Source organism: Podarcis liolepis (genome assembly GCF_965112155.1).
Source record: "Podarcis liolepis genome assembly, chromosome: 13".
Taxonomy (NCBI): Eukaryota; Metazoa; Chordata; class Lepidosauria; order Squamata; family Lacertidae; genus Podarcis; species Podarcis liolepis.
The window spans coordinates 7,067,686-7,094,940 of NC_139573.1; the positions used below are offsets into that span (position 1 = coordinate 7,067,686).

The 27,255-nt window shown below is 47.6% G+C and overlaps 3 protein-coding genes across 7 annotated transcripts in view; 2 read left to right on the top strand and 1 right to left on the bottom strand.

The window, feature by feature from the left end:
• RNF212B (ring finger protein 212B) overlaps positions 1-5,870 on the bottom strand; it is a 23,686-nt gene extending 17,816 nt beyond the window's left edge. Inside the window, exon 1 of the mRNA XM_083471708.1 lies at positions 3,117-5,870. The gene's annotated coding sequence lies outside the window, so the exon portion shown is untranslated. The remainder of the gene's footprint in view (positions 1-3,116) is intronic.
• The window catches only part of SLC7A8 (solute carrier family 7 member 8), an 18,397-nt gene extending 2,912 nt beyond the window's left edge, over positions 1-15,485 (top strand). For 3 of the 4 annotated variants that reach the window (XM_083471699.1, XM_083471700.1, XM_083471698.1), the window contains 11 exons: positions 1,486-2,770; positions 5,877-6,081; positions 6,211-6,362; positions 11,534-11,659; positions 11,959-12,112; positions 12,459-12,582; positions 12,682-12,785; positions 13,363-13,459; positions 13,703-13,852; positions 14,559-14,736; positions 14,854-15,485. In XM_083471699.1, coding sequence (XP_083327825.1) covers positions 2,644-2,770; positions 5,877-6,081; positions 6,211-6,362; positions 11,534-11,659; positions 11,959-12,112; positions 12,459-12,582; positions 12,682-12,785; positions 13,363-13,459; positions 13,703-13,852; positions 14,559-14,736; positions 14,854-15,002 — 1,566 coding nt within the window. In that variant the 5' untranslated portion in view covers positions 1,486-2,643 and the 3' untranslated portion in view covers positions 15,003-15,485. Of the gene's footprint in view, positions 1-1,069; positions 2,771-5,876; positions 6,082-6,210; positions 6,363-11,533; positions 11,660-11,958; positions 12,113-12,458; positions 12,583-12,681; positions 12,786-13,362; positions 13,460-13,702; positions 13,853-14,558; positions 14,737-14,853 lie in introns of those variants that run through there. The other variant, XM_083471697.1, reaches the window with a different exon arrangement.
• A 914-nt stretch (positions 15,486-16,399) lies between these two features.
• On the top strand, positions 16,400-22,317 carry CEBPE (CCAAT enhancer binding protein epsilon). Of its 2 annotated transcripts, none has more exons than XM_083471715.1 (2): positions 16,400-18,947; positions 21,970-22,317. In XM_083471715.1, exons 1-2 carry the CDS (start codon positions 18,513-18,515, stop codon positions 22,267-22,269), a joined length of 735 nt encoding a protein of 244 aa, XP_083327841.1. In that variant the 5' UTR covers positions 16,400-18,512; the 3' UTR covers positions 22,270-22,317. The 2 variants fall into 2 exon arrangements, with proteins under 2 accessions (XP_083327841.1, XP_083327842.1); XM_083471716.1 differs by lacking the exon at positions 16,400-18,947 and adding an exon at positions 19,828-21,053.
• The last annotated feature ends 4,938 nt before the right edge of the window (positions 22,318-27,255 follow it).

Sequence of the window (27,255 nt, forward strand, 5' to 3'; positions counted from 1 at the left end):
ACTGGCTGTCTGACCGAACCCAAAGGGTGCTCATCAATGGTTTCTCTTCATCCTGGAGAAGAGTGACTAGTGGGGTGCCACAGGGTTCTGTCTTGGGCCCGGTCTTATTCAACATCTTTATCAACGACTTGGAATCATGGACTCAAGGGCATCCTGATCAAATTTGCAGATGACACCAAACTGGGAGGGGTGGCTAACACCCCAGAGGACAGGATCACACTTCAAAACGACCTTGAAAGGTTAGAGAACTGGGCCAAAACAAACAAGATGAACTTTAACAGGGAGAAATGTAAAGTATTGCACTTGGGCAAAAAAATTGAGAGGCACAAATACAAGATGGGTGACACCTGGCTTGAGAGCTGTGAAAAGGATCTAGGAGTCTTGGTTGACCACAAACTTGACATGAGCCGACAGTGTGACGCGGCAGCTAAAAAAGCCAATGCAATTCTGGGCTGCATCAATAGGAGCATAGCATCTAGATCAAGGGAAGTAATAGTGCCACTGTATTCTGCTCTGGTCAGACCTCACCTGGAGTACTGTGTCCAGTTCTGGGCACCACAGTTCAAGAAGGACACTGACCAACTGGAACGTGTCCAGAGGAGGGCAACCAAAATGGTCAAAGGCCTGGAAACGATGCCTTATGAGGAACGGCTAAGGGAGCTGGGCATGTTTAGCCTGGAGAAGAGGAGGTTAAGGGGTGATATGATAGCCATGTTCAAATATATAAAAGGATGTCACATAGAGGAGGGAGAAAGGTTGCTTTCTGCTGCTCCAGAGAAGTGGACACGGAGCAATGGATCCAAACGACAAGAAAGAAGATTCCACCTAAACATTAGGAAGAGCTTCCTGACAGTAAGAGCTGTTCGACAGTGGAATTTGCAGCCAAGGAGTGTGGTGGAGTCTCCTACTTTGGAGGTCTTTAAGCAGAGGCTTGACAACCATATGTCAGGAGTGCTCTGATGGTGTTTCCTGCTTGGCAGGGGGTTGGACTCGATGGCCCTTGTGGTCTCTTCCAATTCTATGATTCTATCCCGCCCTTCCTCCAATGACTCCAGGGCAGGTCATAGTAATAAAACACGCAAATAATATAATGCACAATAAAACAATGCAGCAAAGTTAAGTTTGATCTGTGACCTAAAAGCTTACGTGGAGAAAAAGATTGGAAGGGGGTGTAGAAAGAGGAATACCAGTACAATAGTGTGAACATATTTATGTATAGTGAGAATTCTTTGAAATTGTGCAATAAAAGAGTTGGTCATTTCTTTCGGAAATGAAAGGCACCCGTTAACCTGAGGAACTATATGTCACGTGGTCCCACGACGATATGGAATAATGTAGCAGTTGTTGGGGCTAGATTCCAGAGCGATCAGATACGTTTCCACGGGGGTCGCGGATTATGGTGGATCAATCTGCTCAGGTAACGAGCTGGTGTCTCGCGGGTTAGGCTCATGTCGACTAATGCGTGTTCCCCACCCCCTGCAACAGCGGACGGGGCACCTTTGATACTATTAGAAGACGAGACCGAACAAGGCATAACTAGAGCCAGTGGCATCGGAAGGCGAGCGAGATCCCAAAGCGACAACACGACCAGTTTCCGTGGATGAGTTTTAAGCGGAGAGGTAAGGCGAGAGGGAGGAGGAGTCTGTCTCTGCCTCTCCTGGAGCGGAGAATTATCTCCCCCCGCCTCGCCCCAGGACCGGCAGCGGCTGGTTCAGCACAAGAGCAGGGGAAAGAAACTCAAGAGGGAGAAAAACAAATGCAGAGCGGAGAAGCGCGAGAGCTGGTCTGCGAGAAGGAATGAGAAGCCGAGAGACCTGGTGGGGAGAGAAGCTCAGCTGGGACAACAAAACCGGCGAATCAACCATCAAAGCGAGAGAAACGCTGTAATGAGAAACCACCCTGGCACCTAGAGCGATCCCTGTCCAAACTGAGCCACAAGGAAGATCTAGGGAAATCTTCAGAATAACCGCCACTGATCAGAATAAAACTGTGGTAGTGGGTGTGTGGGAGCTTGCACAAACAAGATCAAACCAGTCGGCTTCCCCCGCACTGTTGTGCGGTTCTCCTTCCCTTCAGGGCAAACTACACAAGAAGACACGGCAACAACAACGTGGGAGAGGAATCCCACATCATCTGCACCTGTGATTTGGAGCGGAAAATATCTAGTACTTACTGCATGTGAGAGAGGGTCAGTTTGATATCAGAACCAAAGAAAATCTAGCTGCGGACACCCAGATCAAAGCTGATAGAGAGACCTAACTCAGTTCTAACAAGGTTGGTGCTAGAACCAAAGCAAATCCAGCATTTTCTGGTATTAGAAAGGAAGTTTCTAATCAGGAAGAAGATTCAACTGATTTGCTTCTAGAAGAGAGACAGCAGATCTGGCCATCACCTGAAGCACAGACTGGGACATCCCGACTCTAAATATTTCAGACAGAGATCCCCAAAGTGGACTGGCAGAGCAAGACTAGGAACAGGTATACTGTAATTTGGAGCTGGAAAGTTTGCAGAAGTCCATTTTCAAAAGATTCAAGCCTGTAACTGGATCAGCAGACACGGAGTGAATCCAGAGTCATTCCAGTTCTAGGAGAGCCATCCACAACCTCTAACCCATAGTTACTTGGTGCTGACCAGTTCAACACTATGGAGGATGGAGCACGTCATCGAGGTGGTTCCGAGAAGGGTTCGGATAGCCCTGAAAAAACAGAAGAAGGTGGTGTTGCACTCAAGAAAGAGATTGGGCTGATGAGCGCATGTGGCATTATAGTGGGTGAGTGGGGACTCTGGTGGGATGTTATTTTCCCTGTTTGCCCTGAACTGGACAATACTATCTTCTCATATTCGTCTAACATTGGGTGATATTCATCGTCCCCTATAACCCAGGAAGCAGAGGTCCTGCTACAACCCTCTATCTTAGCCTTGGATCTTCTGTCTTTCCTGTAGCAGTGATTAGACCATGCCCCAACTTGGCTAGGAGGCTTGTGTCTCATATTCTGCAGTTACCAGAATGAGGGATGAAAACCTTCCTTCTCTTTATTTATTTATGCTCCTTTCTAAATTTAGCCACCATTTCTTTTTTTCCTGTTTGTCTTCCTTTCCCTCCTTTCTATAAATACCTTAGAGCTGTCAGTTCACATCACCAATCCAATTAGAGCTAGTCTTCCCCTCCCTGAAGCAGTTCCAGCACCACCAACTTGAATTCCTCTTAACCCCAGCCTGTTTCATTCTCCATTGAGATAACCAGATTCCTGGCCAATTCCCAGCTCATTTTGCTGTGGTACTCCACCCTAAGCCCTTCTATGTTTTGGGACACACACAATCGCTGATATACAGCCCTAAAAAACATTAGCATCTCAGCAGTGGGTGTGGAATGCTTGTATATACTGCTGTCATGGCCCAGAAGGAGATGGATCTCAGGAACAAGCAAGAATGGGAGCATACACAGCTGCTTTGCACCGGATGGGGTTGCAAATTCATGGTGGGCAAGATTTCTCTGAACTGCCCCTTGCCAAAGTAGCTGGCTCTCTGAGATGGACAGTCCTCCAGTTGTCCCTGCTTCATACGGAGATGCAACTTAGACTCTTGGGCTGTGGTGTGGTTCGGATTTTTTTGTTGTGGAGATGGTTGCTTTTGGTTTTTTGTATCTTGAGATTTATGTGGAATTTTTTCAGTTTGGTTATGTATTTTTATGTTTGTTTTATTGTTTACAACTACTTTAGTTATGCATTTTTTCCCCATGTAAGCTGCTGTGAGCATGGTTTGAACTGCAGAAAAGCAGCATACAAATAAAATTATGTAGGGTTCCACGGCCTAGGGGACTTCTGATTTAAAGGCTGCCAGCAGAGCCATGCAGGAGCAGATCGTACCTTTACAGTTCCCCAAACAGTTAGTGACTGGAGTTTGTTTTCCACCCCAGTGCAGCTGGAACGTGGCTCTCTCGGAGCATGTTTGTTCCAACTCCATCAGTCTCATTCCAGATGGCTTTGTTTCAGCAGGTGCCAGGAGACCGCTGAACAAACAGAGGAGGATGAGGACGAGCTTTGAAAGAGAAAACCCTTGCTTCCCTACTTGTCCAAGCCTCACTAATACCCAAATTCTATCTACTTATTGAGCTCTCCTCCCACTGCCTCTGCCCCTCATTCCACAGTGTACTGCACTGCTCTATGCTCTCTCTCCATCTCTGCATGCTAGGATGGCAAGTTGTCATCTATCCGCACTTCTCAGTATTCATTACCCTGCTTCTTTGGTTCCTTCTTGATCAGAAGGATCATTAAAGCCCACCTTAGGGTAAGTTTCCACTATCCCGAAGCACGACACATAACCAGTTCCTCCTGTATTTCTTTTCACAAATTCAAACCACTCCGGCCTTTCCTTCATCCCTCTTTCTTCCCTTAGCCACCCCCTGCCCCATCTTCTCAAGTTTTGTGTATAATTCTCTGGCCCCTCTCACTTCCACTGGCCTGTTGCAATGCAGCCCAACCCTACCCTGCGGCTGGTACTTTCAGCCACAACTCCACCCAGCCCTTTGGCTTCAATTCACATCTGCAGAGTTTTAATTTTCTTAATGAAAAATAGTGGAATGATTCTGTGCGATGGGAATAGTGCCAGAATGTGTCCACAAGCATGGAAAGCTGGACAGTGCACACTCTGAGGTATTCAGCCAGCAATGTAATGACAGGGACAAATATATAAATAATAGCTCCCATCATCCCTCTCTAACAGGACCAGTGGTCAGGGATGATGGGAACTGTAGTCTCAAAACACCTGGAGGGCCGAGTTTGCCTATGCCTGATCTGGACGAATATTCCAGTGGAATTTTATTTTATTTGATAATTTTAAAGCTCTTTTTCACAAAGAGAAATGTGCCAGACTGAGATCCCCAGCGATGCCTTTGGAGCACCTCCCAGGTTATAGAAGATCATCCCTTGCACACAATGTCCTCTATACGCATTGAAGCCACAGCTGGAATTATACGGCCAGAGGTTTGCTTTTAAAAGTGGTAACCTCCCTGCTTTGGCCATGGGGCCATTTCTGCAATACAGATTCAGTATGCTGAAGCAAAGCAAGGCTACAAAAAATGGAAGGTTTGGAATCACAGATAGGCTAGTTGCTAAGCATACAGTCCTGGCCTCCCCAGACACAGGAGACGTGATCTGCAAGTACTTGGCATATGTGTGCAATCAGGCCACCTGTAGGGAAAAAATTAGATCATTACCTCCCAGTCCTAAACCTATTTGCTAAGAATTAAGTGCTTGTTTCTATTATTCTTACGTTAAATCAACATGAGTTGACTTTAAATAGTCTCAGTCTGAGACTTTCCTTTTCACCTTAAAAATTGGGTATATATTATTATATATTATTATATTACATTATATCATCTTTGGTGTTATAGAAATAGAAAATATGTTAAATAACGAAGTGGTATAAACAATTTCCATTCTGAAAAGTTTTATAACACAAACGTGGATATTTCTATTTCTTCTTACCAGACAGAGAATTTGATTAGTACAAGAGGTAGTGTGTTCTCCAGCTGGTGATATATGAAGAAGCTGACATTTAAATGTCACCCTAAGTTAACCTTTCTTATTAGACACAGAGGGTAATTCCACTTCTTGGGCCAATATCTTAGACTCTGCAAACCCATATAGATAACTACAATGTTTGTTGCACTAGAGAAGCAGTAGCTAGCATGTGGCCCTCTGAAATTTGCTGCATTCCAGTTCCCAAAACCCCTGATCATTGGTCATGCTGGCTGGAGCTGATGGGAGTTGGAGTCCAATGGCATCTGGAGAGCCTCTGCACTAGAGAGAGTCTCCCCTCTCACCATTTCCCTCTATGATTTCTAATCTCTCTGTACCCCTTTGTTTCTTCTCCAGGTAACATTATTGGATCAGGGATCTTTGTGTCACCAAAGGGTGTGCTGGAGAATGCTGGCTCAGTAGGACTGGCACTAATTGTGTGGATTGTAACGGGTCTTATCACAGCTGTGGGGGCTCTGTGCTATGCAGAATTGGGAGTCACCATCCCCAAATCTGGAGGCGACTATTCCTATGTCAAGGACATTTTCGGGGGACTGGCTGGGTAAGTGAGGAAAGAAGAAATAAGGATGTAAAGAGGTGGCTGTGTATGTGATGGGGCAGGATTAAAAGTAGGAGGGGTTTTGAGAGGCAGATTGTCTAACTCTTTCACACTTGGAATATTTCTCTCAAGGTTCCTGCGGTTATGGATTGCCGTCCTGGTGATCTATCCCACCAACCAGGCTGTTATTGCCCTCACTTTCTCAAACTACGTACTGCAGCCACTCTTCCCTACCTGCCTTCCCCCAGAAACCGGATTGCGACTGCTCGCTGGGGTCTGCCTTTGTAAGTACTGAGCCCACTACCATCCATTAGCCATGAATATTGGGCTGATTCAGATTGACTGAACTGGCAGTTTGTAAGTTCCTTGCAGGGAGGTTAGATGACATTGTGCCAAGACAAGAGTTATCACACAGTGTCCAGTTCATTTCCCCATCACTTTCCTTACTGCAACCCCCCCCCCATCAATGATGATGTAACAACCTGAATTTGCTGGTATGTGACTGAATCACGCTCCAAAATAGTGACATTCTGGAAGCACTTTTTATCTACTCAAAGACCCTGGAGTTACGTTACAGTTGATCTAGCCAACAGCAGATTCTCCATCAAGAGTTTCAAACCATGTGTAGTTATTCCTCAGAGGCATGTATAGCTATGGCCAACTCACCATTTCTACACATTTAGTAATTCCAATATCCAGTGTGATGTTGAAGCTGGGACCAGAAAGATACAAGTTTGCATCTTTGTTTGGCCTACTAAATTTACTGAGTGACCTAGTCTACTTTGCAAGGTTGTTGTAAGAATAAAACAGGTTAACTCACATCTGTGTAAGCCACTCTGAGCTCTTTGGAGTTGGAGTGGGTACAAATGTGTGGAATAATGTGCATTTGGCCTGCATACCAAAAGAACAAATTCTTCCACTCTTTTGGAAAGGTGTATCACTGCTTGACCTATGTTCTAGGTACTGTGAGCTATAAAATATAAATAATGACAACAAACGTTCTTAAAATAGGGTACTTTTTACAATTTAATATTGAGCATCCTTTGGTGTGCATCTTGCATCCTACTAATCTGAAATAGGGCTCCTTACCCACAGCTGTGTAAGCAGCATTGGAATTCTCCTCCAAATAATTCTGGGAAATATAGTTTGCTAAGGGTGCTGGGACATGTAGCTCTGTGAGGGGGTGCAGGATTCTTGGAGTGTGTGTGCGTGCTTTAAATGTATGGTGTGTTTGCAGCCTCACTCTAAAAGCACCCCACATGCAATGAGTACAAGACAGGAGCAGAAAGGTTAGAAGGGTCAGAGTGAGGAACACAGGAAGTAGAAGGAATGCCCAAATGCCAGGAGATTCTTTCCACCAAAGCTTTAAGCCATTTCTGTCCGTCTGTCTACAGGCTCCCCCCCCCACCTGTCCTGTCTTGGATGTCTGCACAGTTGCCCCAATCTGAATCAGTGGGGAGTGGGCAGCTGTGTTCCCCATGAACTCAAAGACATTTAGGAGGGATAATTTCCCCTGAGGTTACTTTAGGACATCAGTTGCTGGAAAAATCAGGCCTGAACTAGTTTCGTTCCTTTCTAGCTCCAAGGCAGGGGTGGGGGTGGGGAAAGACAAGCACCAGCCAGGGAGGGGATTTGGCTGAGGCGCTTATGCAAGCCAGCTGCAGCAGCTCAGCAAGAGTTTATCCATCGAGTTAAAGCCAGTTACTCAGCAGCTGAGTCAGCTAAAAAGGGAGAGATTATATGTGCATATGAAAGAGAGGCAGGGAAGAAGAAAAATTTATGCCTCCAGACCTCAACAACGAGGAGCTGCTTACTAATGGGCCTTTTGGCCAAATTTTGAAATCGAATACTGGAATGCAAAGGCTGTGGAATTAGTAAAGAACAACAACCAGACGGGAGGGATTGGAAACAGATAACATTAGACTGTCAATTACAGTTGAAGGATTGAAGTCTTGTTTCTCTTCCAGCATGCCTTTCAAGTGAAGATTTTTATCCCAGCCTTTATCTATATTCGCCTAGAAATTTCATTTATATGTTGATGTTTTTATTGTTAAATCACTTCAGGATGCTTTGTGTGGAGTGATTTATAAATTAATTCAGTGAATCAAACAGAGATAATACTGGTGGTTCAGAATAGCCAGTGGTAAAATTTAGCAGGAAGACTGATGAGAGGGCTATGGCTGATGATTGGAGGTAATCGCTGTGAGACTGCAATTGGGCAGTGTCACCAGAGCCTTGTGAAGCAAGACTTAATCCGCTTTATCTAGTGTACTATGGTTTCTGTTTAGTATCTCCAGTGCTGACTGACGTAAGCAAGCAGCCTAGAACAGGCCAGAATGTTGTTTTCCTGTACCAGTCCCAGCTTGGTAGTCACAGACTGGCCTGGATAAATTTGTTGGTACTTTAAAGGAGGACACAGAGATGCCATGGAAGTGGCATTGCTGGTCTCTGACCTCTCTGAATGAAGCACTGGATCTATTTTGAGGTCAGGAATAGGGTGGCTGGTTTTGATTAGCCCCTGGGACAGTGTGTGCTAAAAAAATTAGCAACAGATCTGAGCCCCACCCTCTGGCTCTAGCATCAGCTCCGAGATTCTGTGTCTGAAAGGATCCCATGGAATTGGAGACTCACTGGCCTTAATCCAGTCCTGCCGAGTGCCAGAGATACTGAGAAACAAGGGAACTTCCAGGAGTTTTGACTCTGAGTTGGAACATAAGGCAATAACATATGTTTCTGTAATATTGTGAAGCCAGATCTCCCGCCTCCCACCCCATAAATACTCATTCCGGTACCAGTTTGACGCTACTACTCCCCACACCAAATCACAACATATTTCCCCATAGAATCCTACACTCAGATCCACCCATTCATCCTGGAGTTATTCCTGGACTACTCCTAAGATCCCTTTCCAAAACCTTAGGCAGCCCTAATCTATTATTGGGATCTTCAAACCAAATGTAGCTCTTGATCTCTGATCCTCGTTTGGGGATCTGCAGAAACAGATTGGGTCTCTGTGACCCAACATTATCCTGGAAAGGAGATCAAACTCTCATCCTCACTACCTTCACCCTCCATTCATACGTAATTGACCACATAACTTCAATGTCACTGTAATCCCTCACATATACAACCCCCCTTGAAGCGTATGGAATATGTTCCTGATGAAATCAAGTTGTTTAAAGTACATATTCAAGGGCAATAAATGTGCACTACTTACCTCTTAACACATGTTAAATGCTCTGTTGCTTCTTCAGGGTGATTAACAAACAGTATAGTTTAAAGGCGGTCATATTGGTTTCCAACTTGTATGCAGCGAATGTACATAACTATTACATAACTATGTATAATACAATCATAGTTAGAAGGGTCCTCAAGGGCCATCTAGTCTAACTCCCTGCAGTGCTGGAATATCAACTAAAGCTTCCATGACAGATGGCCAGCCAACCTCCACATAATCTCCTATGTGGAGAATCTCTCTGTTTTATAGATAAAATTTATGTGTTAAGCAGCCTTAAAATGCACACATAAATGCACACACCACTCTCCTCTCCCCAGCCCCAGACTGGTTTTCTGTTAAGCTGCCTCCAGGCTTCCTGTTTTGAGCCTTTTGGACTTGAACTGATTGTGCAAAGGGATGCAGAGTAAGCAGAGAAGTTTCCACTTCCTCTTGGTCTGTTGTGTTTTGGGGGTCCTGTTAACTCTCTCTTCCTTCTCTCCCACCCGCCAAAGAAAAAAGCAATGTGAGGACATTAGACAGAGCACAAATGAGATACATTTTTACCTCTCACCAGCGGCGAAGCAAGCTAATTGGGTGGCTGGGGCGGTGCATGTGCCCTGTGTCGGGGGGGGGGGGCTCCAAGAAGTCTGCCTGCCTCCTCCCACTCAACTACCCTACAGCTGAGGGGGAGGAAGCGGGTGGACCATTTGGGGCAGCGGGGAGCCTGCGGGCGCCCAAGCCACTGCGTCACTCCCAGGAGAAATGTGTGGCTCGGGCACACTGCAGGCCCTATGGAGAGTGCCACCCGCATTTTGTCATCCCCCCACAGTGGTGACACTTTTCATATAATGTAAACAGACTATGTATCTGGAGAACAGGTACCTCACTCCTCAGAGACGTTTATTTTTTTTTCAAACTTTAATGCCAACTTGTTGTGGAATTGTCAAGTTAAAAAAGAGTTGACATGAAAGAGAGCGTGTGTGTGTGTGTGTATGTGTATGTGACCCTAGATGTCAAGTTTCTTTTCTCCCTGCATTGCAAACAAAGTATTAAGCTCCTGTGCTAGGGTGGTTTTGCAAAAGAACTGCTTCTTTGTGTAAACCAGAGAGTAAATGTGGGCATGCAGTTATGCCTTGGTGGGGTTGCTGAATTTGAGTATTGATATGCTATATCAGGAGTGGCGAATGGGAAAGCCAGTGGCCCTCCTGATGCCATAGGACTCCAACTCGTATCAGCCCCTGCAGCCAGCATGGCCATTAGTCAGGGATGCTGGGACCTGCAGTCCAGCAACATCTGGAGGGCCCCATAGTTATCCAAATAATTCTTTGTTGCGACTGCAGCCTTTTATAAGACCATTTGTATGTGTGATAGCTTGCCTCTACATTTTGACTGTTGTGAAAGTTTTGTGCATATATTGTGGGGAGTGTGGCAGTGTGATGGATTGTGTGATGGATTTGGGCAGGATAAATGGAAGGTCTGATTTGTCAGTCCTGTTTGCTGTGGTGGGTAGGCACTGGAAGGTTTAGAGGAGTAAGGGTTTCTACCTATCTGCCTGTCTGTAAACCCTGTTTGTGTCGTATTAGGTTACCAGGGGCCAGGGGCTGTTTGTGCTGACGGGATGTTTTGATGCAGTCAGGCTGGGTGCCAAATAGGTCACCACCTCCCCCTCCCTCATCTGTTTGTTTTTCATTCCCTCAAACTTCCAGGAACATTTATAGGAACTGTGGTTTTTTCCTTCCCATATACTGCAGGGCACAGATTTAACCCCAGATTACAATCCTGAGGGGTGGGTCATGTACCTTGGTCCCCTTCAAATAATAAGGGACAGCCCAGGAAATACTATCTGTGATCACTTGTCCGCTGATCATAAATTGTTCGTTCTGAATAGCTTCACCCTTAAACAGTTGTAGGAGCAGAATATATTTGTACCATTATTTTATTATGAGAGGTGGTGATATCATAAGAGATTTACAGAATATAACCCAGGCCATAATCACAATCTCAGTCAAAAACCAAGGAAGGCTGTGGCTGCTCTGAACCAGAAAGCTGCCCTTGTTTGTTCCTGGAAAGTGCCAGTGCAGCATCTGAATTTGCCCCTAACGAAACACATTGCTCCCGGCATTATCTTGCTCCAGCGTTGTGTCCAACAGTCATGAAACTGGCCTTGACTGAGAGATTTAGGCCAGAATAGGAATGTTGACTGTCCCTTCCCCCACTGACTTTCCTGCTTCTCCACAGTGCTGCTGACTTGGGTGAACTGTGCCAGCGTGCGTTGGGCCACACGTGTCCAGGATATCTTCACGGCAGGGAAACTGCTGGCGTTGGGACTTATCATTGTTATGGGAGTCGTACAGATCTGCAAAGGTGAGGCCCAGCCTGGTCAGACAAAGAAGGGGACAGGAGTCTCCCCAACACACTGTATTTGCCTCCCCTCACCCGCCCCACATACACACACACACACCAAGGAGAATAAGCTGCAGGGTTTTAAATTCAGGGCTATCAACATTCCTTAGTAAGCAGATTTAGAGGCTGGATTGGCTTCCATAGTTTCCTGCCCCAGTCAGAGAGGGGGAGAATTAGCTGACCCAGGGAAAGGGAGGGAGAACAGCCCACCTGTTTTGTTTAAAGAACCCTTTTTGTATTTCAATATCTCCTTTGTGCAGGTGAATACTTCTGGCTGGAGCCGAAGCATGCTTTTGAGTTTTTCCAGACACCAGATGTGGGATTGGTGGCCTTATCCTTCTTACAGGGCTCTTTTGCCTACGGGGGCTGGAACTTCCTCAACTATGTCACTGAAGAGCTGGTTGACCCTTACAAGTGAGTCAGTGCCCCCCTTGGTGGTGATACAGGGGAATGAGACCCACGTTGACTCTTATTCCTCTCTTCCACTCCACAGTCGTACCTTTGTTCTCCAACAAAATGCATTCTGGGAGTCCGTTCAACTCCTGGAACGGTTCAAAAAGCAAGGCGCGGCTCCCGATTGGCTGCAGGAGCAGCCTGCAGCCAATTGGAAGCTGCAGAAGCCGCGCTGGATGTTCGGCTTCCGAAAATAGTTCGAAAACCGGAACACTCACTTCTGGGTTTTGGTCGTTCAGGAGCCGATTTGTTTGGGAGCCAAGGCGTTTGAGAACCAAGGTACGACTGTAATTGTTTTTCCTCACAGGAACCTGCCTCGAGCCATCTTCATCTCCATTCCCCTGGTCACCTTCGTCTACGTCTTCGCCAATGTGGCCTATGTCACTGCCATGTCGCCCCAGGAGTTGTTGGCCTCCAATGCTGTTGCAGTGGTGAGGCCCCATCTACACCATTGTGCAAATTCACCTTCCCCTTGTTTCCAAATACAATGCCCGTAACCACATGCTCTCTTCCTGCTCCCTTCCTCACAGACATTTGGAGAGAAACTGTTAGGAGTCATGGCTTGGATCATGCCCATCTCTGTTGCCCTTTCCACTTTTGGAGGAGTAAACGGATCACTTTTCACTTCCTCTAGGTGAGTAAACATGGGAGTATATACCCCAAGAGCTGCGGCTCTGCTGGCACAACAGACTTTTGTGTGTGCAATTAAGCTTCCTCTTCTGTCTCATGCAGCACCCTTGTGCACCCTCAAATTCAGCTCTGAAGGATTGTGTACCCCCTGGAGCAGATTTGGGTGGGCATGGGAGGAGGAGAGGAACCACAAATCCCGTTGCACCAGTGGACACAACCCACTGCCTTCAGCAGACATTCAGTGAGGTATTCTCATTTACAAGTTCCATCTGCTGAAATCCTCGGCTATCAAGTTCCATTACAGCAGCATCTCCCCTTCCACACACAACTGCATTGCTCACCCATATCTTCATAGTGCTGCCTCTCTAATTCAGCTCTACTTTAACACCTATATTAGGACTGGGGAACTAAGTTGGCCCTTCATCCATTTAAGCCTTCCCCATTCTTTCCTGGGATCTTTTCTTTAATAAGTCCTGTTCACAGCGTGGAGCCAGCTTCCTTCCTCAGTGCTGATCAAAGTAAGTAAGTAATATTGCAGCACACTGCTTGCATTTATGATGTTCTGTCTCCAACATTCACAGACTATTTTTTGCTGGAGCCCGGGAAGGCCACCTGCCCAGCGTATTGGCTATGATCCACGTGCGACGCTGCACTCCCATACCTGCCCTACTTTTCACTGTGAGTCATCAAAAAAAGAGTTGGGAGGGGGACAGTTGATGCATCAGTGAGGGATGAGGAGAAAGTGTCTGCCAGTACAGTGTTAGAATTGCCAGTGACTGAAGAACTTGGCAAGGGCATTTTCCTGGGAATTGAGGGGATTAGCCAGCAGGTGCTGTCAGTGTGGCAGACCAAGTGCCTTGGGCGATTTCTCTGAAAACAATATAATTGCATTTTCTCTCTCCTTTTGTCTGTCTCTGGCAGTGTCTTTCAACATTGCTTATGCTAGTAACAAGTGATATATATACCCTGATCAATTATGTGGGCTTCATCAACTACCTGTTCTATGGAGTGACTGTGGCTGGGCAAGTTGTGCTGCGCTGGCGGGAACCTCACCGACACCGTCCCATCAAGGTAAGACGCCGGCCATCACATTTCGGCTGCTCTATTTATGTCAGCCCCTGTCACCTTCTCACACCAGTGTTGTCTTCCCTTGGAACCACACAGGATGGATTGAGCTGAATCAGTGTCACATCACTGATTTAAAACACATGGTTTTAAATTTCCTGTTTCCAACTGAATCAAACCTTTATACCAGAACCTGTAGTCCTCCAGTTGTTGCTGAACATTCCCAGTGTTCCTGGCCATTGGCCTTGCTAGCTAGAGCTGATGGGAGCTTCAGAAGCTCTTAAAGGGCCACAGGATCCTATATGACCTAGGAACATAATCCAGAACCTGAGTGTTTCCTGAGTGAGCGCAAAGGCTGAGGGTCTGGGAGACACTGGAGCAGAGCAGACTACCACTTCTTGTTTCTGGAGCACTCAGCAAAGAATTTCCCCGTGGCACCACCACTGCTAACAAAACTGGTGGGTGTCTTGGAGTGTGGGTCTACTTTTGGCCTATTTTGACTAGCAGCAGCAGATCCCCATTGCTAGAGGTGCTGGAGGCTGAGCTTGGGACCTTCTGGATGCAAGGCATGTCCTCTCCCACTGGGCTAGGATTCATCCCACATCTGCTAGCTTTGTTCTTGATAAAGAAACCTCTATTCTCCCAACCTTTCCCCTTGCATCCCACTTCCTGATGCTCCTGCCCAGATCCAACCCATCTCTTTCCTCCCCAGGTGAGCCTGTTCTTCCCCATAATCTACCTGCTGTTCTGGGCCTTCCTGTTGGTGTTCAGCTTATGGTCAGAACCTGTGGTGTGTGGGATTGGCCTAGCCATCATGCTGACAGGTGTCCCAGTCTACTACCTAGGTGTGCATTGGCAGAACAAACCACCTGCCTTCCACACGTTTATTGGTGAGTCATGAGCAGATAATTGGGTGGGAATTTTTTGCAATTCCGTTTTGAAAAATGACACTGTGGGTTTTCTTCTCCTATCTTAAAGCTCACCCGCTTGCTCTTATTTTCTTGCAGAGGTAGTGACTCTGCTAGGACAGAAGCTTTGTGTTGTTGTGTACCCTGAAATGGATTCAGCGAAACCTAAAGCCAACCTCAGCAAAGAGACCAAAGAACAGCTGGAGCCAATGTGTGGAACTGAAGACTCGAAGTATCCTCAGAACTGAGCCTCCTTGGTGGCTGGGGGTAGAAGAAGCAGCCAGTGATGGGCTGCACAGTACCCTTTGGGGGCGCTGAAGTAAATGGGAGCTCCCTGCACAGCTAAAGCTCTCTTCTTGCTCCCAACAGCACCACACGCTGGGACTGGAATAGCTGGGAATGCCTCACTAGTGCCTCACCCAGTTTCCTGCACTAAACCCCTGCTGGGGCTGGAGTACCCACATCCGCCACTCCCCACCAGCAGTGCCCCCTGCTGGAGCTGGAAAAGATGGGAGCTCTCCTCACAGCCAACGACCCCACACCCACATCCCCGGCGCACCCTGCTGGAAGGGACTCCTTCGTTATTGTTGCCTTATATTGTTGGGAATATTCTCTTTGGGTTTGAACCTCATTTCATGGGAGAGGGTCCTCTCCCATGGTTTTTGTGTCCTTGTATTTTTCACTTTCTCTCTTTCTCTTTTTTTTGATGTAATAAATTAAGCTAAACTTGCCATCCCTGTTGCCTTAAACGCTGGATTCTAGGATGTGTAAAATACTGCTTTGTACACACCATCCATTCTGCTAACTCTTGCTTTCCCAGCGGAATTATTTCACAGAGATTGCTACCACCTTGACAAGTATTGCGCTATTTTGATCGGGCATGCCAGTCTTTCCACTCAATGGAATTTTGAAAAGATAAACCTCCATTTCCAGAACACATTGGCCAGAAGGCGATGTAATATTTTCATTGGCATAGCATGCTGGTAGAAACTGCCTCAGGAGTATCAGAGAGACCTTACGGAGTGAGGAAAGGTTAATTCCTGCACTGCAATGTGAGAAGGTAGGGCATGAAGACTTTCGCTATCGGGACAGGAGTGGCCCTCACACCCACAAATTACCCCTGTCCTCCAAGGAGATGAGAAGAGTCCCACTAGATTTAATTGAAGGTCTGCCTAGTTTCACCCCCATAAGCTGGGCATGTAGTATGCAGACCTCCTCCAGCAACTGGTTCCTGATGTACAGTAGTGGCAACAGAACATAGTGGTTATATTTCACTGGGATGGGAAACAGGCCTTGACAGGACTCAGTGGTGCCTGGTCCCTGCTGGGACTGGTACGGTGGGAGGTAGGAACATCAATGGCAGGTGGAGCCAGAGCCAATGAAAGGCAGAGCCAATGCATAGTTTTGCCCCCATCCTCCTCCCTGCTGAGTTCTAAAGACAACACTGCCCATTCACCCAGTTTAGAAATGCCATTTCAGAGCTTTCGGGGTTTGCACAATCCTGAATAATAATTGTGTCCTCTTGCTGCTGGAGTCAGCTGGACTGACAGGGTTCCAAGCCTCCAAAGGACCACTGAAGATGGTCAGATGAGCAAGAAATGGCCAACCTAAACAAGCCCAGAAACAGGGAGGGGAGATGAGCTTTACCCCTACAACAGGAGGAAAAGGTCTGATGGCCGAAATGCCCATGTGGTTAGAGTGCGTGTCAGCTGGGGAGACTTGGGTCACACCTGCACCTTATGTCTATAGAGTACAGCTAAACCACCTAAGAGTCTTGTCCCCCCCCAAAAAAAAAGAATATTGGGAACTGTAGTTTGTTAAAGGTGCTGAGAGAGTTGTGAGGAGGCTTCTTTGCCCCTCACAGGGCTACAATTTTCAGAGTTCTGAACGTCCCTAACCAACTACAGTTCCCATGAGTCCTGGGGGAAGCCATGATAGTCAAAGTGGTGTCATGGTGTTTTAAATGTGTGGCTGGTTCGAATCCACTCAGCTACAAGGCTCCTTGACTGATTTGGGGCCAGCCACTCTCTTCTTAAGGCAACCTCACAAGGTTCTATGGATAAATGGAGGGCAGGGGGAGAAATGTGTGTGTGTGTGTGTGTGTGTGTGTGTGTATCCTTGAAGTTACCAAAGGAAAGACAATCTATAATGTATAAGAAAGGGAAACAAAACAGGTGAAAGTTAAGTCTTCCCTGACACGGGCAGTCTATCCCCACATCTCCTTCATATGTGGCAAATCCCTACCCCGTGTTTCCATATGGTGATCTAGATGGTACCGTGGCGATTATAAAAGAGGCTGGTTCTTTCACTGCAGAGTGAAGTGATTTTGACAACTTTCTATGCAAGGGCAACCTGCCTGGGCCTCCCACAGGAGGAACTTTTGGAGGTCATTACCAAATTAATTGGAAGGTCTCTGCCAAAGCATCCTTCAGTAAGAGCTCTACACACCAGGTGAGTGGGCACACCACCAAAGGCTTCTAGGGCAAGCCTTCCCTTTCAAACTCAAAACAACTTTTTAGTTTTTTTGCACTGCTTCATATCTCAGTGCAGTTACAATACTGGCCTCAGGGCCCCACCTGCTGGTGTTCAGAGACACCGCAAAGGAAAACTACGGCAAGTGTTTGCAAATTTCAATATGGCCCCTGATAGGTGGCGAGGGGGCTTCCAGAAGCAAGCCCTCTGGTGCAAATGCTGGCAAAACTGCAACAAAACTTTCACACCATTGTGCATATGTGCCCCCATTTCTTTCTTTGGTTTAATTCCGTCATTTACCATCCACAGGGTCAATGGGAGCCATAGTTCAGCAACATCCAGGTTGGACGCAGGTTCCTCAGCCCTCTGCATAGCTCAGTGGCCAAGCACCTGCCTTAATAATAATGATAATAATAGTGATTATGATGATAGTTTTATTATTTATACCCCACCCATCTTGCTGGGTTGCCCCAGCCACTCTGGGCAGCTTCCAACACATATAATAAGACATCAAACATTAAAAACCTCTCAATACAGGGCTGCCTTCAGAAGTCTTCTAAAAGTTGCATTGTTGCATGCAGAAGGTCACAGGTTCGATCCCAAGTGGCGATAGGTGCTGCTTGAGTGAGGCAGCGTACGGCTTATGGCTGGTGGGGAGTGGGAGGAAAAGTGCCCCCAGGATCACACATTAACATTGCATGACAGTAATGTGAAGACCCTCCTGAAGTGGATGAGGATCATGGAAGAGAGACTGCCAGGGTGGATGAGGCGAATTGCTCTTCACAGGAGCAGGGGTTCACCTCAGAAAAAGAGGAAGGAAGGGGGAGGGAGACGAAGGAGGGAAGGAAGAAGACGAGAGAAAGAGGGAAGAAGCTGCAGACCTGCAGAAAGAAGGAACGGTGCACAGAGGGGAGAAAGGAGCAGAGATGAGAAGAGGAATGCGACAGTGACGGAAAGAAAAGGTAGAGGGGGGAACCGAGAAGGAAGAAAATTGGACATTCTGAGAAAAGGAGGAACGAAAGAGCAAACAAGATTTTTAAAGTCAAGGAAGGCAAATCGGTGTCAAAGAAGGAAACCAAAGAATCAGCTGGAGAGGAAGGGACCCTCACGTAAGCTGAAGCAACAAGCAACATAAAGAACAACTAATAATAATAATAATTCTGGAGAAACTGGGCGAGGAGCCATTGAAATATAGGAAGGCAAAGAACGAGTGCATTGGGGCAGCTAGCAGACCCGGAAAACAGAGAGGAAAGAAGTCACGGAATTTCAGATTTCCACTTGGCGCCATGTCCCAGGGAGGGTATTTTGAGGGCAGTGAGCAGCGGCAATACCAAGCCCTGGAGATGCCCCCTGCCAGGCCCAGCGGCACGGACCTGGGCCCCCTCTGTGAGTCGGAGCTGGCCTCCTACATTGGAGATGAGCAGCTGCTCTCGGAGCTGCTGCAGGGGGCCGGGCAGAGGGGGCCCAAGCCAAGCACCCCCTTCTCCAATTTCTTCCCTGGGGAGCCATACCCCTACCTGGCTTACGGAGGCGAGCGCAAGGTCCTTGGTCCCTTTGACCCGCGGCCGGTCGCTGTCAAGGAGGAGCCACGAGGAGGCGAGGCTGGTCGCGCAGGCGGGCGCCACCCGTACAACCCCATGCACTTCTCGCCAGCCCACTGTGCCCAGGTGGCGCTCGCTCAGCCTGGCATCCGGGCCGGACAAGCACTGAGAGTCCTCAAGGTAAGGAGGAGAAGCACGGTCCCCCTGTTCCCAGCTTTGCTTTCACCCTCACCCAGCTTGGAGACTTTCTCAACTCCATAACCAAATTAAAAAATGATGACCCCAACTTTGGAGGTCATTGGTGACTACTCACCCTACCGGCTAAGTCCTCCTGTTGTGGTTGGAGGCAGAGATGCTTCTGAATGCCAGTCGCTGGGAGCCACAGGAAGGCGAGAGTGCTCCGGTGCTCAAATCCTACTTGCAAGGTTCCCACTGGCTGGCCACTGTGAAAACAGGAGGCTTGCTGGGCCCCTGGCCTGATCCTGCAAGCTTTTCTTAGGGTCTGAGCTCCTCCTGACTCCAAAACCTGTCCACACTAGCACAGCTCCTTTCCCCACCCCATCCCCCAAACCTCAATCTTCTCCGAGTATTTATTACTGTTAACTATTGTTATTGAAAGTGCTTTAGAGAGTAAAAAGAAAAAAAGAAAGGGGGGGCAAGCCTGTCCGTTTCGGGGCTTAAATCTATAACCTGATGCCCAGGCGAGAGCAGAGGAAGGAAGTGGAGAGACAGTGGGAGATGGGAAGAAGATGCAGTTAGGTCGGTTGCACATACTTAGGTTCAGTTACAGCAGGGACCGGGTGCACGGGCAAGAGCAGGGGGTAACCCATGTTGTGCCCTCCAGATGTTGCAGGGCTCCAGCCCCCTATCAGCACCAACAATCAGGGATGATGCAGTTAAACAAGGTCTGGAGATGTGCACCCTGTTTGTTGTCCCTGGACAAGGGCCTGTTTTGCCAAAGTCAAAATAAAAAATTCCTTCCAGTAGCACCTTAAAGACCAACTAAGTTAGTTCTTGGTATGAGCTTTCGTGTGCATGCACACTTCTTCAGATACCAAAGTTTGCACAGAAAAGTTGAGGAGAGGTTTTAAGGGAGCCAAGAGAGGGACAAAAATGAGTTCCTTTTTGGATCCCAGTTCCTTTCTATCTGGAACTATAGGGCTCACTCCTGAAGTGTTCGCCTCTGTTCCTAAAACCTGACTTGCCTGCTCTCTTAATCCGGGACCCCAGTGTCCCTTGTCAGCCCTTGTGAATGCGGTCTCTGCAACACTGGGATAAATGCATGATATAAGCTATAACCCACACCAAGAAAAAGGGGAAAGGAGCTGAGCTTAACAGAGGTTAAAAGAAGCCTCCTTCAACAGCTCCATTAAAGGGCCCTTCCCATGACTGCGAGTGAACGAGAGATAATTTTGTGAGATGATGTGCAGAGAATCAAGGATCTATGATGGAACAAGTAATCAACCAGGCAAAATTACCATAGGTAAAACACAGGGACCACATGAGCTACCAGCAAAATACAGTATTACAAAAAAATTGCAGGACTGTTTAATGCAACCATTAAAAGACACTGCGAACAGGATATTAAAAACCTGAGAGATTCCAGATACATGGAAGAAGGCATATATCACAGTGACTTCCTTTAACCTAAACCAAGGATCTGTGTTACAAGCAGAGACTTTCTCAGAAACAAGGTTTCATAGTGGCGCAGCAATAAAACTGCCAGCACATGTGTGGAAGCTAAGCAGGGCCCGGTTTGGTTTCAGATTGGATGGGAGACCAGGTTCCTGCCTTGCAGGGGGTTGGACTGGATGACCCTGGGGGTCCCTTCCGACTCTACAATTCTAGGATTCTATGAGAGGGGTAGGTATTGTTTCCAGAGCAGGCTGGGCCCATAAGGGCATCTGGAGGCACAGCCCCACCAACCTCAGCCAGCCCCACCTGCCTACCTTCTTCTCCTTCTTATTTTATTGCTATTTATTTGATTATTTCTTTGATTCTTGCATGCAACCATTCCAAGGAGTGGCCCTGCCTGCCCGCTTCCTCCTTCTTAGGGTTATCTTTGCAGAGCTCGGCAGGCAGGAAGGTGGGGACGAAACTAGAATTTGCTGTGTCTCTGCCTGCCATTGGCTGTGGTTCCACTTACGGCCCCACCAGTTTCAATGGTCACCAGCTGCCGGTGCTTATCCCAGAATCCAAGGGTGTGGAGTCAATATCTGGAGCATCAGGGAGGGCCCTCCTACAACCGGCAATCTCCATCTTGGCACGGAGGGCGTTTCTAGGCAGGTGCATATTCTGGAATGGGTGATGCCTCTTACAGGCAAATGTTTTGCAGTGTCCACCCACATTGTTGGCATGAAAATACCAACCTGTATCTTACCCCCAATTAACCCTGATTTATCCATTTCGGAGGAAATCAAATAAATTAATCATCATCATTATTAAAATCTGTTTTAAATGATCTATTAGTGATATCTGAATGATCCATTTACAGTATCAAGTATTAATCTTTATACTGTTTTAAAGCAGGCTACACTTTAATCATATGTTTGTGTGTGTGTGTGTGTGTGTGTGTATGGCTAAGCTTTTGTGAAAATTTGGTTTCATAAAAGTATTGGCCAGCTGTGGGTTTTGAGGCCTGATGAGCTCTCTCTCTCACACAAACACACACACACACACACACACACACACACACACACACAAGCACACTTCTGCTATTGTCCCTAACCCATGGAAGGATCTATCCATTTCAATTGTCTTGGTTTCTTGCTTTTTCCAATATTAAATTCTATTATTTGCATCTCTGTGACAATGTGAGATTTCAGCAAGACTCCTCGTGAAAATTCACTGGCCTTTTAGTGTGATTTTCTCCTAGTAATCACATTTTTGTACGCAGTTTTGACTACCGTACACCTTTTGCAAGAGATTTCCCCAATATAATGCATATATATATATATATATATATATATATATATATATATTGCTAATACAGTCATTATTACCTTACCCTAACATGCATTTTTGTAAGCACTGATTGTTGCCTGGAGAACTGCATTGCAAAATTCAGAGCGTTCCAAAGGACGGTCTCGTTTCGCTTTTGCAAGCTGTTTCGGAAACCTGCAAACTTGAATAAGTTTGAGTACGAAGCAAATAAAATCCCTGATTTTTTGCCCTTCCCGCTCCTCCCTCTGTGTCTCTGCAGGGCCCCCCTTGCAGCCCGTCCCCGCCCTGCACCCCCAAGGGGAAGAAATCGGTCAACAAAGACAGCCTGGAGTACCGGCTACGCCGCGAGCGCAACAACATCGCCGTGCGCAAGAGCCGCGACAAGGCCAAGCGCCGGGTGCTGGAGACGCAGCAGCGCATGGTGGAGCTCCTGGGCGAGAACGAGAGGCTGCGCAGCCGGGTGGAGCAGCTGGTGCAGGAGACAGAGACCCTCCGTGACATTTTCCGCCAGATGCCTGAGGCGGCCGGGCTTATCAAAGGGCTTGGGGGCTGCAGCTGAAGGCAGCTGGGGTTGGGTGGGGAGCGAGGAAGGAGGTGGCGGCACTTAAAATCGAGAGGGGGGTGGGTGCGTGCAATTTTGAGTGTGTAAATAAAAGGGTCTCTCATGGCACATGTTTGCTTTAGTGATGTGTCCTTTTGCTTTATAGGAGGGAATTGGAGGAGGGCTGTAGCTCCGTGGCAGAGCCTCTGTTTTGCATGCAGAAGGCTGTAGGCTTCTCTGGGTACCTTTCTTGACTTAATAATATATTATTTATACCCCCCCCCCATCTGGCTGGGCTTCCCCAGCCACTCTGGGCAGCTTCCAACAAAATATTAAAATACAGTAATGCATCAAACGTTAAAAGCTTCCCTAAACAGGGCTGCCTTCAGGTGTCTTCTAAAAGTCTGGTAGTAGTTGTTCTCTTTGACATCTGGCGGGAGAGCGTTCCACAGGGCGGGTGCCACCACCGAGAAGGCCCTCTGCCTGGTTCCCTGTAACCTCACTTCTTGCAGTGAGGGAACTGCCAGAAGGCCCTCGGAGCTGGACCTCAGTGTCCGGGCAGAACAATAGGGATGGAGACGCTCCTTCAGGTATACTGGACCGAGGCCATTTAGGGCTTTAAAGGTCAGCACCAACACTTTGAATTGTGCTCAGAAATGTACTGGGAGCCAATGTAGGTCTTTCAAGACTCAAGACCCTGGGAAGCAATTGCTGGCCATCGCAGGCAGTGCTGAGCTAAACAGGCCAACGGTCTGACTTGGGGTGGCAATCAGTGCTTTCTCCCCTAAAAAACAAAGTTTAGGGGTACTCTCATTTTCCAACTCATATTGAAATACTGCCTCTCAATGAGGCCAAACATAGAGCTGCAAATTAAACGTTTCCAGTGTGTTTTAAGTGCAATATACAATGTGACCTGAGATGGCGAGCCTTATGGAAAATTCAATGCATTTTTAAAAATGCTTTAAAAAAAAAAAGCATTTTCAGATTGGTTTTTCTATATATGTGTGTGCAGATTCCACCCTGACATCTCCAGGTATTTTTCACAGCCTTAGACCCTGGGTGGCCATTGCCAGTGGAATACAGTATAGACAGCTCTGAGCTAAACAGGGCAATGGTCTGACTTGGAACGAGGCAGCGTCGTACGTCGCAAATTGCACTCGTGCCCATCTGCTCCCGTGCTAATGAAAGAGATACAGGGCTCTTTCCACTAGAGATGCTAAGGACCAAACCTGGGGCCGCATATGCACAACCACTGAGCTGCTGTGGGGAAGAAAATTAGGGTGTAAGGCTGGAGCGAGTGGGTCGGCAGCAACTCAAGGACAGATTTATGCATTGCTTTCAATCCAGTACTCTCTGCACTCAGCGCAAGGGCCAGGCCAAGCTAGTCCTCAGTCGCCATGCAGAAATTGCAGCAGCAAAGTATTTTAAATCAAGAAAGAGCCACCTTTGCAAGATCTGGGACCTTCACAAGATCCTTCACAAGACCAGGGCGGAACAGCAGCAATGGCACCGGCAGCTGGCATCCTTGGGCAACTGCCAGGGCCCACAGCTGTGACCACTCCTTATGCCTACTCGGCCACCCACTTTAAACCCAGCTTTAATTTCCCACAATGCTCCTGGCATAGCCTTGCTCCAGGGCGCTGTGATAAAATCAAAATGGCGGCTCAGCTAAGCCACATGGGGCTGCTTGGAGTGCCACTGTCGTCTGCAGTCAAGTAAGCCCACCAGGGACGAGGCTGCTTAGTTCAGAGCCCTGTTATGAGATCATTGATTTCAATGAGTAGTCCGACTTCTCCATAAATCCTTAAAGCGCTATTGTCAGGGCACACGCCCAGGTCTCCATGTCTAAAAATCCTAAAACGAGAGCTGCAGACTTGTGTGCAAATGGCACACTTCGTAACAGCCCCTTCAAACCTGCAGCGGGATTCAAACTCGGATCTCCCTCCTTGCTGCATCCTCTCCCTTTGCCTGCCTGGTGCCTCCAGATGCTTAGAATTACAACTGTCTTCGGTTCCAGCCTGCACAGCCCAAAATATTGGGGGGCGGGCGGGACGTCAAGTAGGCGAAACTTTCCCTATAAAACCTGACCCTCCATTTCTTCTTGTCACCTGGAGGAAACCTAGACTTCTCCTTGGGTTATACAGAGCCGATTTGTGGCATTGGGGGGGGGGGGAGAAGGAGTTGCAAAAGGGCCTCAAGCTCAAAGTGGACCCCAGTTTTAGACCCCTGTTTATTTTGGGGCATTTGATAAATTCCATAACTTATTTTCCAGCCCACTGGACTAAAAGGGCGAGCGAAACAACAAAGAGGATGGAACAAAATATTTAAGAGGAAAGGTTGTTGCATCTGGGGCTTTTTCGTTTAGGGAGAAGGCGACTAAGAGGGGAAACGATATAATTTTATATAAAATTACGGACGCCCTCGAAAAAGTGAATAGAGAAAAGTTTTTCTCCTCTCACACAACACTCGCTGAGATCCAGTGCATCTGAATGTTGGAAAATGCAGGACAGATAAAATAAAGTCCTTCATGCAGCAAATACCGTATTTTTTGCTCTGTAAGACTCACTTTTCCCCTCCTAAAAAGTAAGGGGAAATGTGTGTGCGTCTTAAGGAGCGAATGCAGGCTGCGCAGCTATCACAGAAGCCAGAACAGCAAGAGGGATTGCTACTTTCACTGCACAGCGATCGCTCTTGCTGTTCTGGCTTCTGAGATTCAGAATATGTTTTTCCTTGTTTTCCTCCTCCAAAAACTAGGTGCGTCTTGTAGTCTGGTGCGTCTTATAGAGTGAAAAATACGGTAGTCAGACTTTGGAACTGGCTCCCACAGCATGGCGCTTGAAGAGGACTGAACAGATTCCTGGCTTTGGGTGGGGGCGCATAGTATCAAGGTCTGCCTTTGACACTGGGTGCCTGGAACAGCAGCAGGAGGAAAGGGCGCGTTCTCACAATCTGCTCCTAAGGGTTCCCCGAGGCATTCTTGGCCCCTGCGTAGCAGCCAGAGGCCGGACTAGACAGGCCTTGGGCCTGATCTGGCAGGGCTCAGCTTCATCTCTTGCCTTGAACCTGGACGGAGAGAAACGTTCCCTTACAATCCTGAAACTCAAGAGCCATCAGGTTGAAACTGGTTGACAGCCGCTTACAGAGCTCTCTACGCCCTGAGATGTGATGATGGCCAGGGCCTTGCAGAGCCAGGCAGAGGCCCGGGCCAGGTAGACAATGTGCCCCCCCTTTTTTTTACCCTGGGGATAACTGAAGTCTTATAAATAAGTACTGTATATAAATATTTTTCACAAAAGTTATGCTGACAAATAATTTTATTTCAAGGCTTGAACCGCATCTGCATATAAAGACAAAATGGAAAATATAGCTATACAGTGGTACCTTGGGTTAAGTACTTAATTCGTTCTGGAGGTTCGTTCTTAACCTGAAACTGTTCTTAACCTGAAGCACCACTTTAGCTAAGGGGGCCTCCTGCTGCTGCCGCGCCACCGGAGCACAATTTCTGTTCTCATCCTGAAGCAAAGTTCTTAACCTGAAGCACTATATCTGGGTTAGCGGAGTCTGTAACCTGAAGCGTATGTAACCTGAAGTGTATGTAACCTGAGGTACCACTGTACAACAGTGCTTTTAAAAAATACATAGGGAATGTATGCTGACCAAGGACCCCTTTGGAATCGGAGGCCTGGGCAAAGTGACCCATATGGACCCCACCTCTGTCTGGGCTTGGTGATGGCCACTGGCTTAGATTCTTCTTTGCCTTGTGGGACTCCGGGGCCCCTTTCCTTGTGCTCATTTCTCTCTGTTTCTCTCAGACACACACACACACACACACACACACACACACACAGGCAAGGGTTGCACAAGCTGGTGGTTGATGTTACAACCTCTGGAGAGCAGCTTTTGGGATGGAGGTGAAGCGACGTTTGCTGGCCGCCCTGCCTCCCTTGGGCCCGTGCATCTCCCAAGAGACCCCCTGCGCCTAGTGGAAGCCCCCGGTACTCGGGATTTTCCCAGCGCCCTCTTTGCCAAGAGTTCGGCTCCTCGTATCCCAAATTTGCTCGCTGTCCCCGTCCAGGCAGGGGTGCAAAGGAGCCGGCCTCAAGGTAAGCCTTGCTTCATCTTGTGAAACAACCTGTTACACCACCGAGAAGGAGAAGGAACTCTGCCACAAACCACAAGTTGTTCTGCTCCCCCATCCTGCTACAAACACCCCCCCCAACTCAACCTCGCAAGGGTGTCCTCGCCCCCCAACCCAGACTAGAACTGGGAGCCCCAAGTGGAAAGACAGACCGCCACCCTCAAAACCAGCTCTCCCCCCCGACCGACCGACCGAGGCCGGGCCCACGGCAGAAGCGCAACCCTCCCAGAAGGCGCAATGGCCCCCTACCCGCCACCTTCTCCCTCTTTCCACACCGTTGAGGTCTCCCCACCCCCAGGCCATGGCTCATTGCAACCGGCCGGGTTTGCGAAACTCCTTTCCTGAAGCGTTTCAAGGGGAATTGGAGGGAAGGAGAGGGGAGAATCCGTTCCGACATTTCTCCGATGAAAATAGGGGCATCCCATTCCATCATGATAATTCTACTATTTATACGCCACATATCTCAATGGCTTGCCCCAGCCACTCTGGGCAGCTTCCAACATGTATAAAAAACATTAAACTTTTTTTTATTTTTTAAAAACCTCCCTATACAGTGGAACCTCAATTTTCGAATGTCTCTGTTGACAAACGTTTTGGCTTTCGAACACCAAAAACCCGGAAGTAACTGCTTCGGTTTTTGAACGATTTTTGGAAGCTGAATGTGCCATGCGTCGTTCGTTTTGAGTTTCCCTATTGTACTGAGGCTTCCGCTGTCAGTTTTTGGATGTTTCAGAAGTTGAACTGTCTTCCAGAACGGATTACATTCGAAAACCGAGGTTCCACTGTACTAGATTGCCTTCAGGCGGCTCAGGGGTCAGATAGCTCCATACCCTCCAACATTTCTCTAATAAAAATGGGGACATCCT